At 36.8% G+C, this 16843-nt stretch overlaps 2 protein-coding genes across 2 annotated transcripts in view; one reads left to right on the forward strand and one right to left on the reverse strand.

Annotated features, from left to right (window-relative positions):
• The window catches only part of ATG7 (autophagy related 7), a 371865-nt gene that overhangs the window by 190970 nt on the left and 164052 nt on the right, over positions 1-16843 (forward strand). The gene's annotated exons all lie outside the window — the stretch shown is intronic.
• The window catches only part of VGLL4 (vestigial like family member 4), an 87234-nt gene that overhangs the window by 65425 nt on the left and 4966 nt on the right, over positions 1-16843 (reverse strand). The window contains exon 2 of the mRNA XM_068420027.1: positions 14111-14187. Within this exon, the coding sequence (XP_068276128.1) occupies positions 14111-14174 (64 nt within the window). The 5' untranslated portion in view covers positions 14175-14187. The remainder of the gene's footprint in view (positions 1-14110; positions 14188-16843) is intronic.

Here is a 16843-nt window from a genome sequence, read left to right on the forward strand (position 1 = left end):
ACTGTTAGCAATACGCCTTTCAAAGAGCAGCTATCAAGTTGCAGTGAGGTAGGGTTCAGTTAAAGCCCAGACACAAACCTCCCTCCCACTGTTCTAGGAATACATTCTCAACTGAAACAAAGTGTCTTTGAATTATTTCTTGCTACTTCAGCAAAACACAAAAGAAATATTAAAAAAAAAAAAATCAAGACTAGCGATATTACTTAATTATTGGATAAAGGCAGTAAATATTTTAAATCTTTCATTACATTAATACAATTAATTTCAGTGCAATTTCTTGAAATTAAAATTATCTCACTTTACAAATGACATTAACTGGATTTCCTTACAGCCATACAAACACCAAAAACGTAAGGACACCAATTCACATTGAACATTTAATTAAATAGTTAGCCCAGGGAACTTAATTCCAACAACAAGCTGAACATTCATTTTCAGCCTGCAATCTATTACCCACACACACAAACAACAGAAGAATAACCCCACGATGCTGCCTCCGTAACGGCAGGTAGAAAGAGAATTAAAAGCATGACCTGGGAGAATGCAGAGGACTGATTCTGAGCGAGGATCTGACATGCTTATCACAGAGAGCAGAACTTACTTCCATGTTCTGCAGGGCATAAACCGATTGTCACAGGGATTATGAATGAACGCAGAGCTCTCACATACACACACCTCATGTGAAGAATGATGCAAACCCCACCGACCTGCGTGCAGCCTGAACACGGGCTGCCTGCCACAGCTGCCAGGGCACCGGGTCATCGGCAGCTCAGCTGAGCTGGCTTGGGCTCCTGGCATATCCTTGTGGGGATTATACACAGACACTACTACACATGCCCCCAGTCCCTCTAGGATTAAAACTGTTATAAGCCATTTATCAATATTCACTCGTTTTTCCTGGATTTGCAGCAATTCCAGTTTAGAAACAGCTGGCAGTGGCCCCTAAATATGAGAATTCGATCGTTACGTTTTTCACAGTCTCAGTCTGAATGCACAGGCATATCTGACTATCAAACTTGCACAAGTAAGAACCCTCTAAAAGCTGTTCCCAGGTCACTACAAATAACAAATCCTTTTTGCTCTGTTTCATCTTTTTTTTTTTTTTTAATCAATACAGGTGTGTAAATATTTTCCTTAGTATGTTTGTATTTAAGCATTGGCTTAAAAAACCCAAGAAATAAAGCACACCTCAAAACAAAATTCTACTCTCAGTAACATAAGCATAAATACAGAATATATACAGAAAGCTCATTAAATTTTGAACTGTCAAGATCAAAACTTAGACATAAATGATCTAAGAAAAAAACACAAGAAATCATTACAAAATAGAGATCAGCATATACTCTTTCTGAAGTTTCCATATCTGCCACAGCTCTTCATAAAATATTAAGAAAATTATAAGAAAAGGTCTGAAGAAAAATAAACTTCTTTGAGGTCTTACCAGTATCATTGGAAAATATTATCTCCTACAAGAGGGAATGACGAGAAGAGAGATGGTGGGCCAGACAAACTGCCACTGAACCAGAGAAGCTGGGGAGCATTTGACGTTCCTAGTCATCCCCCTCCCCAAACACCGTACAGCACTTCCAATACTCCTCTAGCTCATACCAGCTGCTGGACAGTAGGAAATCACTAATACAAGCTGGGCTTGTTAAAAGACATATGGGTAACTTGGGCAGAGAAATGGAGGAAAGTGATGTTAACCAAAAGATAGCCTATTTGTTTTCCCAGTCTAAAATAAAATCTGATACTTCACAAGGTTATAGATGGCTTCGCTTCTTGTAGCAACAGCATTCCTCTACCTATAGAAATGGAGATATTAAGTTTTGAAGGGAGAATTAAATGAAGAAATGTGGTACTTTTTCCTTCTCCTGAATGCAATAGAGTTCTTGAACCCTTCAGCAAAGCTGCTGGTTGAGAAACTAATATTGTGCAGGATTATTTTATTAGTGGCGATAAAATACTGACATTTTCATACAGTAGATTGACAAAACATATATGCATATGCCAAATGACATTGTAAATTACATCACAGAGTAAATACTCATACTACACTCACACATGCAAGTCTACTGCACGTTCTTTCACATAATCCATGATCAATCAATGAAACAAAGCCACAATCAATGAAACAAAGCCACAAATACTTGCAGGAATCCCAACAGAGATTCACCACCCGTATTACACTCCAGCAGTTACGTTAGGCTGAACTGGCACGCTTCAGGTGTGAGCCAACACGTAACTGTCCGTGGTTCAGAAAAAACTTCCTTCGAAATACCTACTACAGACTTTGGCCAGTCTCAAGATGTGTAACTCTGCTGTGGTAAAATAGATCTCATATTCCAGCAGAGAAGCGAAGTCTGACTCTCCCTGAAAACACATGATGACACAAATGTTCCTCATTTTCAGAGCTAACAGTTTCCTGCTGAGCGCTTACGATTTGCTGAAACTTCGTGCCTTTCTCTGGTCTTCTGAGGAGCAAATTTTTCTTTCCGCTTCCATTTTCAAGAGTGGTGTTTGATTCCATTAATTGAGCAATCTTCTGTGGCTGTCTTTAGCATCACAGACACGCATACCATACATTTTGGATGAGAATCTAATTATGCGTATTTTTCAATGCCCAGCACAGCCACGCTTCTATATACTACTGGAATACAAGGAAACATTACAAAAATACGCTACTTGGAATTTCAATGATTCTGCCTTAAACTATTCAGAATACCAACACGTTCTAATTATTCATACAATCTTTTTCTTCTGACACTGTATTGTCCTTTTAAAATATGCTCTGCCAGCTGTTATGAAAGTGGGTATTGTGAGATTTGGTTGAATAACTAAGGAAGTGAAAAAGGAATTAATGAAATTTCATTCCTGATGTCAAACTACGTTCCAGTTCTTAACTATGCTGGCATGCTCTGGGAAGCAAGGAGCTAGTCTGGTCAGAACGTTAAACTGACCTTTAAAGGCAAAACATCTGTTGGGAGTCATGAGAAGTTCAGTCAAAGGGATTAGGGCAGCTGAGCCGCTGCCTCATGGAACCACAAGATACTCATGTAACCGGTTATCGCTAGTAACTCGGATAAAGTCTATCAAGCACTTTAGTCGAGAAGAGCTAGACAGCTCAGAGGTTTTCCATTGAGATTAGTTAACTATTATTCTAATTAAAAAAAAAAACAAAAACCAAAAAACAAACCAAAACACACCCATCTAGATTTTTGTAAAGGATAGACTGAAATTTCTGAATTGCTTTTCCTTTCCACAGAAAACAACAGTGGAAAGCCCAGTACCTTCCTTCATATTCAAACATTGAAAAAATGACATTCTTAAGCCTAAATTTCTCACTTATTTAAGAGAAAAATAGTATTATCCATTGATAACAATTTTATTAAGGACTACTATAAATGTTAATACATTTAATTAACTATTCAACCATACTGCTAAAAATAGAGCTCATCATTTTAAAATAAAATAATAGTTTGGTTAGGTAAATACGACAACACATAAAACAATATAATTATGGTAAGTGCCAGCATTATGCAATAAATATATTCTGAAATTCTCACGAAGACTGAGGCCCCTGCACAGTAAGATTACGGATTTCAATCAGAGGCCAACACTGCTGAACCAATGTGCAATCTAACCACTACTTGAAAACAACTATATTGTCTGCTGATGAGAGAACTCTGAGGATAAAAACTACTGAGAGAGGTCCTTAGTTTGTCTCATAATTTGGAGATGAGTTCAGAGGGGAAAGGAGCATTTCTGCATGTTTCTATAATCAAGTGCTTTCCAGGTCAGGCTAAGCAAGAGGTCAGGCTTCCCAAAAATGGGAAGAAGATAGAGACGAATAAAAGAATATAAAAGAAAATAAAAGGAGTTGCTGCTATTGCCACAGTCTCAGGAAAATTAAGCCTAGCGTATGTGCTAAAATTATTTGATTTAAAAGAACACACAAAAGACTATATTCCTGTCCAACTACTGTTTATAATTTCTCTCTCTTACAAAGCAATAAATATATATCTAAAACAAACTTAATTCCAGTGTTATGAAAGTGTTATCACCCAATAAATACTGTTGGAGTGGATGGACAAAAATACTCTTGTAATACAGTGTAGTTTTTTTGGGGACCTTTTGATGAATGTGTCAGTAAGTTTAAAATCAGAACAGAAGGGAAAAAAAAATCAGAGGAGAGTAATAAATCACTCTTCGCTCTTCAATTTGCTAAATAAGAAGCATTTCTCCTTTTAAGCTTATGGATGACAGAAGTTTCTGTAGTGACATTGTTTATAGCTGCACAGCAGATTTGAAGCCAGAATTATGCTTACACAAGTAATTGGTTTTTGGTTCAGCAGCAAAAGAGGGGAAAAATTAAAAGCATGTAATTTTGGTGTTTGTATCTTGGGGGAGAAATATGTTCTCTTCAGCCTGAAACAAAGTAGTGCTTTTTTTTTTTTTCTTTTTTTAAGAACAGAGCAAAAGGCATGAGTTAGTAAAACAGCGTGATAATTGACTGTATCCTCCTTTTATTTCACAAGCCATTAATTAGGACCCTCATCTTGGACTGGAAAACCCATGTTCAGATCCCTCCTCCTTCAGGTGAGGAACTCAATGGCATACCAACAATAAAGTCTGGGATCCCAGCAACGGAAAATACCAAACATGTGCTCATTAAGTGAGAACTTGCATATTTCTGCTTACAACAGAACTGCACATATTCTATGATAACTTCACTAAAGACTGTTTAAAAGCAGTAAAGACTGTATAGGACCACCTCAATTTTAACACTGCACTGATTCTAAAAGAATTGACTTTATAACATTAATACTGTTTTAACATACTGTGTGTGTATAAAAACTATGTATTTAACTAAAATCACCTTTTTCTCAGCATAAAAACCTAACTGAACACAAAGTTTACTCAGTCCTCCTTTCTTAAATACAATCTTTTCATTTGCTTACTGAAAAAGGCACCTCCAGATTTGCCTGCCTGCATACACAAAACTAAGGCTTGCGACATTGCACCAAAGACCTTCTCTTTCCCAAAAAGCCCAGCTTTGCCATCTGGAAAATGAATTACAGACACTCCAGAATTTATGGCAGCTGCTGGGTAGAACCTGGGCAACAGGAGGGACAGCACGGCTATTGGCAAAAGTACCTACAAAATTAAATAAGGAAAAGTAGATAAACAATAGTAAATATACCGAATCCAAAGTATTTCTGAAATATTTTAGCTCCTTTCCTCTTACTAATTCTGCCCCAAACGAACACTAGCTTTTCATGTACAACACTGGCATTTCCAAGCTGGTCCTCATTCCCTGTGCTCTAAAAGTTGCGGAAAGAACACGCTGGGAAAGCACCCTGCATTTCACAAGTCAGCCTGCAGTATTTCTAATTAAGGAAGAACTTTTTTTTTTTTTTTAAATTAAATGAGCCAAATATTATTTACCACATGAAGAATGGCCAGATTTCCACATGCTAGTATGTTCTGCCTGGCTGTAAAAACCAGTCCATTTATGTAGTTTCAGTCACCGCCAGAAAACTTAATGGATAAAACCTAATGACTGAATAATTTCTCTGCATTGTTTCAAAATTCAGGATATAACCAATATATGTTACTGTAAAATAGATAAATTGAGCACAAAGTTCCAAGCACAGCATTTCAGAAATGACAATCATTTAGAAGCACGTGCCTTGACAAGTCCCACACGGTTACGTCTGCGCTATCACGCGTAACGACATGGCATTCGGTCAGCTGCAATGTTCAGAGCGACGGTTGGGATCCGATGACAAATTCCATCCTAGTAAGAAGATTCCTTCCCCTCCGTTTGCCAAACAACATTTAAAGAGAGAGTGTTTCTGTAAACATCGTTCGCTTGGAGGTAACGCCACCAATCACTGCAAATATTTCCTCACCAATTAGCTAAAAAGGATTCAGAAAGACAAGACAGTGTCCGGCTGACACTGCCCAGGAACTCTGAGCAGCCTCTTTCCTTGAGCTAGTGCAGCCCGGGTAGAAATATCTGGTACGTTGAAGGATGCTACAACATGTTTACAAACTGTAGGCAGCTGAACCTCTTGCAAATGTTTTTTAAAATTAATTCCAAAAAAAAAAAAAAAAAAGTGTAGACACTTTTGTTCCCGAAGGCATTACCATCACTCCACTGATTATGCTAATGGTGTTCTACTGCTATTAAAATACATCTAGGCGCCAAGCAGACAATTGCCCCATTTTCCAGCCTATTTAACAAGTTGAAAACATATCTCTACTCATTCTTTATTTCCTTGCTACAATAAACTTTGAGAAAAAAACAGTGAAGCTTTCTGGAGGTAAAAATAATTTTTTATTTCTTATTTAAAACGAAACAAAACAACCCAACCAACCAGTTACCCAATTTAACACTCCTATTTTCAAGAAAACCCTAAAAATGATTACATGGCCCTGACACCATTTACAGGAAGCTACCCTGTGAAATACTGAGGGATACAAACAGCTACAGGTTTTTGAAAGACAAAAAGCAGGTGGTCAGGAATTCAGTCCTTTGGGTATTTTACCAAAAAACAGATTAACTGATATTTAAAGTAGAGCAGATATTACTATCTTCTGGTCTGTATGGTTCATAAATTTAAAAGTAGAACACGATGCATGTTATTACTGATAGAGTTTTATTATTTAAAGCTTTTGGTATTCATACAGCAACAACAGTTGATTCAGGCTGCATCTCAACGATCAAACCACATGTTTTTCCAGCACATTATTACTAAACTGAAACATCACAATTCCATACTTTTCCCTCTTTCAGTAAAAGCTGATTTATGCCAGAAATTTCGCTCCAAAACTAACAGAAGTCCCCCTCTTCCCCTGCCGTTAATTAAACATTACATAAACGACTAGCTGACAAATCTACTTTTAATACCTCTCATAGCTGTTGAGGGATTACAAATGGAGATTTTTGCTGATACTGCTTCTTAGAAATTAGCTTTTCCTCAAGAAAATCTAAGTTTCATTTTTGCTAGACATCACAGATAAGCTCTGACCACCAGCACAGTTGTTAATTCATAAAAGCTATTCAATTACTTAATTGCACATTCATTTCTGCAATTAAAGAATTCAGTATATTAAACTTAGTTGCAGAACACCAAAGTCTAACCATAGCTCTAAGTTTCAAGACCTAACTCTTTGTCTATATCAAATATCTGCCTCTTCTCTGAACCAACAGACACAGTCATCCAATCACCAACCTGGTAGAAAGACAACCAAATAGATACTGTCTATTTTAATTTTAATTTTTATAAATATTTTAATTTACCATAGAAGAAGAAACAAACATCCATACGAGGAGTCCACTTATTTTCATATGAGAAATAATCATGAAGTACTTCCTACCCTCCTTTCAACCCAGTAAGGGAAAAGTCTCTGAAGAAGTAGCTAAGCTCTAAATGAAAGGTTGCATTGGGTTGGTTAATGAGACATCTAAGAGTTGACAAACCCTGATTAAAAATCCCCAAACTTTGAAAGCGCTGAAGAACAACATGCATACAAAATACTGTTAAATTTATTTACAGAATATAAAAGAAAAATATGGGTTAAGGTGGTTGTGTTGCCCTCAAGCTAGCCAAGCGGGATTTCAGCAAGTATTGTACTACAAAACAAAAAGCAGGAGATTAGGATCAAAAATAACTCCTCCATTTACTGAGGAGTCCTGAAAGTCACAGGAAGCAGGATTTTTAGTAGAAGCATCAACCTGTTCATTATAAGGGACATTTTTATCTAGCCTAAACTGGGAAAAAACAAGGCAGTGATTTAGTCAGCCCTGCTGGCAGCGGTCCCTTAAGGTTATCTGTAAGGACTGACAGCTTGCCCAGGCAAAGGAACACAAACTAGCGTGTTACTCTTCAAAGCAAAGGGTTTCTTAAGGATAGTTTCCCTATGAGCAATTTTATGGCACAGCTACAAGCTACTGTAAAAGACAATAATCGATTTATTTCCTGAATATTCTGAAAGCAACAAGCAGTCCGTCTCTGCTTCTCACTCACTGGCTAACCAGAAGCAGCCCCATATCACGACAGCGGTGCTCTGCCTCCCGCCCTTGACTGTCTGACTTCAGAACAGGGACTACCTTTTCCCATGTATTTGTACAGCGCCAAATACTACGGATAACATTAATGTTCTCAACATTGTTACAGGGAAGAAAAAAAAATCACAAACTACAGAAATAATGTCGCAACAATAAACACAAAACAGAGAAGTGGTGATGTACTAAGCTGTTATTATACCTATTACGGGGGACACAAAATGAAGAATTCTAGCATGAAGGGAAAATAGATTACCATCAAAACAGTCTATATGAGAATTAAGGTTCAGTACACAAACACATTTTAGATTTCAGAAGAACTCTAAACATGCTCCAGGTTGCCCTTCTTGAACCAATTTGATTCCCTCCTACCCCTAAAACAAACCGTTCCATAAATGAGAACTAATACTGAAATATCTCTTAACTACAACATGCAGCTAAGACTTTTTCCATTTATTTCTTTGTTACAAAATTTGCTATTTTGGACATATATGTGCAAATAAAAATATAAAGGCCAAGTCACACGACAAGATTATGTTCTATTGGAAATTTTTCATCTTGTTTTAAGTAATACTTTGCTATATAGTATTTATCATCCTTACTACAAGCACAACTCCTCACAGTTCTACCCAAAACGGGGCAAACTTGTGAACAGAAAATAAACAAGGACTGTGACATTTACAAAACAAACAGTAGAGTAGGTGAAAAGTCCTGATGATGCTAGAAATATTTCATCATTAATATCTTCAACACAAATAGCAACATTCAAGTCTAATTCTACTAAAAATATTGCTTGGTTTGTATCTAAAGACAATAAGCTCACGGAGTCATCCTCTTCAAGAGTGTTAAAGAATAATAAATTGTTCTCAACTCAGCCTTAAAGTAATATCTTTTTTAGGATCAGCTATCGAAAACAATGAATTGTTGCATATTTATTAATTATGAGAAGGTAGCCAGCACAAAATTCTTCCTCCTAACTGAACTGATTGATACGAATGAAGAACAGTAAAAACTGATTTGTAGGTCTTGTCTACACGAGGATTTTATTACAAAGTGGACTAGGGCAGGGATTTTAAAGCACAAATTCTTCTGTACTAGAAATATCAACTGTATGGTCTAGCTTAATTATTTGAAGTGGATTAAACTAAACCACATAAAAGAAACCATTGCCAAACAATAACAGTGTTCACAGGCAAGAAGTGTGGAACAGCAATTCCAGGCTTCCACGCACACAAGGATGACGCATGTGACTGATGGTACGTGTGCAAGAAGCATGACTTGATCAAAGATCACCTTTTTTTTTTTTTTTAAATGTAGTCCTGTATCAGTTTTTCAAAACATAAATCAAGACTCAACAGGTATGGATTTGGTACAATGCATTAGAATGCAGAGCTATTACCCAGGACTTTACTGTGCCATTTATTAGCTGTTTCCAAACCTTTTCATTTCCTTGTGGAAGTGTATTTTCTTCTGTTTGCCAGCAACAGACTTTTCACTATATTGTCCTGCGAGAGTAAGAAATAACACGTTTTTTCTCATTCATTCCCATATTTCTAAACTGGACTTGCATATCAGAGGGAAGTGTAAGTAAAGTGTTAGTATAAAATCAGTACAGGCTGAGTACCAGTGCTTTCAACATATTCTGCGAATGCAAGTCCTCAGTAGCATTTTCCTTCACTACTTTCTCAATAACAAGATCATGCTTTTAAAACACTGTTATGACTGAAAGTCCAGTTCCCAACCCCCTTATTTTTATATGAGAGCAATACAAAATGATAATCCTCCTTAATGTTTGAACACGTGCTGTTCAACACAGTCATGGGAAGAAAAACTGTACTTCCAGTAATACTTTGTCTTTACTTAAATACCACCAGCTTATACTGTGGTCTTCTAAAAATAGCCAGCTTAAACCCTGAACGTGTGAGAAATCAGTACAACCCCAGTAAGACCAGTATAGGGAAAGAAGAGGAACGGACTATCAAGCGTCTCATTGTAAACTTGATTTTTGCAATTGTACAATAACACACATGGGGAAAGGTTTCCAGCGATGCTAACGCTAAAAGGACAGCACACACACAGGGCCCTTACAGATGTCCACTTCATATAAAGCCTGCTTCTGAAGCACCGAGAAAAACCCAGCAAAGCCTTACAGATGCCACTCACAGATAAAATCATTGCACTTTACTTACTCTGGCACTGGAGCGCTGCTCATAAACAGCACAGACTTCCTATATCCTTTCCCTTCACTACTGACAATTAGTGACAAGCCTCCAAGATGACTGGCTAATAATGACATCATTGTATGCTTTCCTTCCACTGAAATGAAAGACCAAGTTTGGACAATAAGTAAACAAGGAACTCCATTAGGAAATATCTTTGTCCTCTCCTTTAACTGTTATCACCTCTCAAGGAGTGTCTGTCTTCTTTTGTTCAGCTTCTTTGGGTTTGTTTTGTTGGTGTTTCTCAATTACAGATCCGCTACACCATAAGCTTAAATACCTGCTTACATCACAGTGGTAACAGTTACAAATACAAAATTACAGTAATCATTTCTTCTCTATAATTAATCATTTCCACAACACAGTAGTTAACCAAATGTGTTACATAAATTTTCTCCAATAACAAGTGCAGAATGATTTAAACTGGGAGTTGTTGAAACATAGTATATAGTTCATGAAAAAAAGCAGAGATGCAACTGAAAGCAACACATAGTTGCAACCTATTGCAGCTGCAAAAAAAAAAAACAAACCAAAACAACTCAAGGTCATATTTGTTTAAAAAAACCAATAACCATTCTGGGAAATCTAAATAGCCACATATCTTGCTCATTTCTTCAAGTGTTGGTAAGTTTAAAGGTATTTGTTTTAAACAGTGTGATTTGCGTATACACTAAGACACTTGTACATTACTTGGCACTGCAGTGAGTGCCTACGGAGATAAGAGGATCCTTCATGTTAGCAATAATTAAATTCATATATACCAGTAATATTCCTCCTCTGAATACACCTAGACAAACAAGAATCAAATTAAATACCTACCAGCTTCAAGTAATAAACCTTGTCTTTAAACAAGAATCTGTATTTACACTGCTTGGATTCAGTAAACGCATTCGAAGGCTGCTGATTTACATAAATTAGTTTGAAGATAAGGTTGAGGTGGGACTAAAGTGTATCAGGGTGTGAAATTTCACAATTTAAGATGTCTGCAAGAGGATCAAGAGTTGGTGTACGAATAGTAATAACACTTTCAAGAAAAGTAGTGAAAATTACTGATAAGTAGGAATAAGAGACCACTACCAACTTCAGCAAGCTTTATACCTTGTGTATACAGTCTAAATTCAAAAATATTTTATATGCATTATGCATATACTTCTCACACTAGATGACAGAAGCAGTGTTAAGACTACCTTTATTTTTCTTATAAAAACTATAATAGTAAACTACTACTTAGAGGAATAATTCTGAGATATTGTAGTTAAAAAGGGTATCTTAATTGCTTAAAATGATCTTTTAAAAGTGGCAAATTAGCAGTTTTCAACACTTACACGGCATGTAGCTTAGATGAGAGTATCTGAGGTGAGCTGAATCATCTTAACAAGCAGATTTATTGTTTCACTAATGGAATCTAACCAGTCGTTACTTGGTAGCGTTATCATGTCAGGATAGCATATAGCTACATTTCCTTTGCTCTCCATTCAAAAATAGGATAAAATTTCGACCATGAAATGCACAAAGGTCATCAGGAGTTATCCGTTAGACAAATTTCTATTCCAGTACAAAAATAAAAGACTCGGGGTAAGACAGAAATGTTTCAGAAACTAAATTAATCTGAAATCCTTACTCAAAATTTTGGAAGCAGGAAACTTCGTGATATCATTGGAAATGTCAAAAAGAACAATAAAATTACCCGTATGTATTACCTAAATACAAGAAACATCACTGAAATAAATTAAATAGTTTGTTCAGATACCAAGTATCTGAAAGCAACTGATTTAAATTAAAAAAAAAAAAAAACACGGAAAAAAAAAAAGAAATTATTGTGCTCCTGGTCATGACGGGGTATTGGAAACTATGTGGAATTCTAATTGTTAGATAAAGTAAATAGGGGATACAGAAATACAGACAGGACCACTGCTAACACTCCAGGTGCAGCATGCCAGGCACTTCAGTGGCAAGGTCAAGGATAATTGATAAATTCAAGGTTAAGACTAACTTCAAGCTGTTAGTATCTGCTCCACAACACAGAGTGGAGCCTGGCCGGTGCTGTTTCCACAAAAGCTGACACAAAAAAGCCCAAGTTCAGTGGCTGGTCTGAACTACTCCTTTCTTCCTTCTAGCAGCTTCTCACACTATAGCATTCTTGGTGTGCAACATGCACAGCCACCGGACAAACTCAGAGACAGCATAAATTAGAAGCTGCAGAGTGGCATAAATCTAATTAAGTTTAAGTGGTAAGACTAAAGGAATGTAAATTAGAACCAGATACATATCAGCTTCCTCACATGCAAGTTGCACTGAATTAGACTTCGTCTGGATTCCCTAAATCCAGCCCAACATTCCTACCCTGTGGAACTCAAAATCAAACTAGAGTCTTAGGCAACAGTCAGTGAAAAAGAATGCATTTAAGCTTAAGAAAATTGAGAATACATTTTCAAAATATATATGAAAAATTTAGTCAAAAGAAAACAGGTTAAGCTTTTGCCTTTTCTACAAATATATAAGTTAGTTTACAAGAGAAATCCCTCAAGCCAAAATCACGATTGAAATTATTTCCTCAAGGACTTCCACTGCTGTTCATTTTACCAGTAACAGTCAATAACTGTAGCAATCAGCCCAGCCATCCTACTACAGTGGGGTCAGTAAAAACCTGGTGCTTATCCAGCAGCAAGGTGAACATGAAAGAAGAGCAAAATCAATATTCCTTATAAAGCTAAGAGCCAGTGATACAGAAGAGCTCATCAGAGTACGAAACCTTCATTTTACGAACTTCTGAAAGAGCAAGATACTGATATCTTGACTATTTGAATATACACAAAAATTCCAGGACTTGTTGTCCAGATACACTGTGTTTGTTTGCAGTTACTTTCGCAAGTTGATTAGCAACAACAGCAAATCAATTCTTTTACTCATTATTCAAGGCAATTACTTTTCAAAAAATATATAAAGAATAAAGGAACAAAGACCAAAAGAAGAAAAGCTGAATTCATCTTAAAAGGTGATTTTATGCACAGAAGCTACACAGAAAAGCAATCTGAAATCCAAAATATCATTTTTCTAGTTAGCATCTACTCAGGCTGATACCCAAGATGCATACACTTCCTGAGTGCTTACACTACTGAGAAAAAACCTGACAGAGACATTTATACTAAGCATGCAGGTAACAATCTGATCTACAAAGTAGCACTGCAATTTGGCAGAACTGAAAATATTCTTCTAACTGTAGTTAACCCATCTTAAACACTTATTGGGAGTGCTGAAAGCAAAAATATTACCCAAATGATTGGCAACACGAGCCTCTGTAGCTGCAGCTGACCGTCCCATACTCATCTTTTAGTAGCAATGAAAGGAAAATGAGGTGCTCACTGCTAATGATAATAGTCTACCTCCTCGTTTTTTATGATCTGAAAAGGCATCTCTGCAACCCACTCAGGCCCACCCAGTTATGTGTTCTTAAATGAGAAGAGGTCTAACTGATACTGCTAGGGAGTGTGAGTTCTCAAGTCGTCCTTAGTTTGACAGCACAACTTTTTGTCTACTAACAACGCAAATGCAATTGGGAAAAGAAGGGCACCTTTATATGAATTAAGCACATTTTCAAAACAACAGGAATGCTTCTGTCGTGCATATAGCCAATTTAAATGCAACGTATTGGTTTCACACCTGAGGAAGACAACGTTTTAAGGACTTCTGTAGACATTTTTCTACATTTCTTACATTTGGTAAAATGCAAAGATCGATAAAGCCAGCATCTGGGCTGATACATAGTGCAAACATAAAGCATCTGGATCCAACAAAGCAGAGAACTAAGTTTCAGACTTACGTTTCTCATCATCAGCATGTACTAGAGATGCTGCTCTCGACAAAACATCCAATGGAGTCTCCATTCCTCTCTGGATCCTGGAAAATTCAGAGTCAAAGTTTCAAAGAGTAAACTCACAGAGTCCTTACCACAACATCCTAGGTGGGATGCCACTTGTTCATAGCATGCACACGTCAGGTTTTGCAGAAGGAAGTAGTAATGAACAAGAGCATGACAACAGAAGAATCAAAAATCCAGGTTTCTGCTGCTCTTTTCATGTTATACCAGCACAGGATTTGTTAAAACTGCTGTAAGCAGTTTTGCCTCCCACATGCCAGCCTTCCAGCCCAATAAAGAGCTGCTTGAGACAATATCCAAAGATGCAACTCACCTGAGGTGAAGATGACAGCTGGTCTGACTACCTACATAAGCATAAGATTGCTTTAGATCCACGGTACTCAATAAACTTGCACTCCATACTCTCCTATGCCCAAAGTGGAATCATCCAAAGCTTCTAAGCCACAAGACATTTTCTTAGTCATGAGCCTATAGTTGAACACTGGACATATGTATATAACGAAACAGACATAAAACTGTAACTTGTATAATCATAATCACACCTCAGGAGCTGCTTTTCCCTGCTTTTCTCCCCTTACAACACATAATTCCCATATATAAAAAATAAACCCCATCACATAAAACCGCACATTTCAGCACTATACTAAGCAACACTCTCCCATTAAAAAAAAAAAAAAATATTACAGCTTACATAAGCGTCTCAAAGTTTCACATGAACAGCTTAGAAACTAAAAAAGAAGGTCCAATATGAAATACCAAAAGATACAAAAGGGAAAGAAAGGAAGATAATAACATGTTGTCAAGACGCTTTTGTTAAAAGGTCAACAACTTATATGTGTTTTTAAATAAGAAGGCAACAGCATAGACAGAACTCTTAAGAAAACAGATGGAGAAAGAGAGAAAACCCAGGACTGCTAACAATTCCATTGTTTTTTTTCCCCACAAAACTAGCATGCTATACTGTCATGAGAACTGTTTACTGTAACTTACTTTACAGTATGATCTTGGAAAAAAAAGAAGGTAGTGGCAACTACAGAAATCTCAAACACATGTAGATAGACTTAACAACAAGCATATGTTGGGGAAGCAATTTCCTTGACTTTGCACTATGAATAATAAACCTCACTATCCTCCCTCCCTCTTCCTAAATAATGTCAAAGACTTTAAAACTGATCAAAGATTTTAAAGCATAAGAGACAGGATTTTTAAAGTATTTTTGAGTTGAAAAAAATCTATTTTCAATAAAGAATTAAATCCAGTCTCATTTCCACAGAACTGTGCAAGAAGAAGAGACATACTTGAAATAATTAAGTATAGCGCTTGAGGATAAAACCAGGCATTCTCTCTCCCTGTCAGAACCAACGTTTGCTCAAGAACAGTATTTTAACTAAACTTATAAAATCAGCTCACTCTTTCATTTAAAGACAGTACACGTGGGCAAGAGGTTTTAGAAAACAAGATCTTAGATTCTTATTTTGCTAAGTCTATCTTCATTAGATATTGCTTTCTATCATGTTTGGCCATGCTCTTCCAAACCAAAGCAGAGATTGGGAAGAGAGTGTTCACTAAAGAAGCCTTCAGCATCATTCCACTTTGATCCCTGAGACCTTGAGGCTGGGTTTCTTTCCTGCTTTTTGTTTTCTTGGGAGTTTAAAACTCTTAGTCCTCTAAGAGAGTGAAAATTCAGTTGGAAAAGAGATTAAAATATGTCTCATCAGATGATGCAGCTACACCAAACCAACAGCTAACTCAGGATTTAGCACTAACCAGCTTTGTCCTACATTTCAGAGACCGTCACACAAAGCTTTTTGGTCAACTCTTCAGAAAAACCCTCTTGATAAAGAACAAGGCAAAGGATATTAAGATGTCTTTTACTGAAAACAAATTGTTGTTACCTTTAAGCTTTGCAGTAATTTTCAAATAATGGGAGTAGCAGATGCCCAATCCCTTTCCGGAACATGCTCCTAGTAAGAGAATTAGCTGATGACAGAAGTCCACTTTGAGAGAAGGAAACAGGAACCAAGTCTTAATTCTATTCAGGAAATTAGACACTTCAAAAACAACTTCACTAAAACTGGCCTCAATATACTTTTGTAGCTTTGCATATTATTAAAGTTCATATAATGAGAGAGCTGCAGAAGTGCTTCTCTAACAGTTAAGGTCTTGTGAAGAACGTTGTGTTCATTCAAGAGCTTCTTTGAAGGGATGCTGTTGACACAAAGATTTGCACATTCCAGGGTGCAATACCGTATATGCTACAATTTTTCAAATATTCTGCACATCTTTACAGTTATGAAAATTACCTTCAAGGAGCTATGAACTTCTAGATTATTTTTCAAACAATATGAAATATCCCTCTATCCCTAAATTAAACTAACAAGTCAGGGATGACAGTTCAGGAAAGAAATAAAGGTTGTCTATGAGAATGAGAGGGAAAGAATCTTCTCTTAGTTCAAAGCTTAAAAGCCTAATTCCATCTCAGTAAGGACAGCAACTGCTACAGCTGCTCCGAGGCAGCCTTCAGAGAACAGCCCGATCACCCTCAGAAGGAGTCATGTTTCAGAAATGAAAGAATAGTTCAGTTTCCAGGGTTCTGACAAAAAAAAAGCCAGTTAAGAAGCAGACTTCCGATAAAAGCCAGCTAATTCTCTGCGTGACACACAAACCTGTCTATGC

This window comes from Nyctibius grandis, chromosome 29 (assembly GCF_013368605.1).
Source record: "Nyctibius grandis isolate bNycGra1 chromosome 29, bNycGra1.pri, whole genome shotgun sequence".
Lineage (NCBI taxonomy): Eukaryota > Metazoa > Chordata > Aves > Nyctibiiformes > Nyctibiidae > Nyctibius > Nyctibius grandis.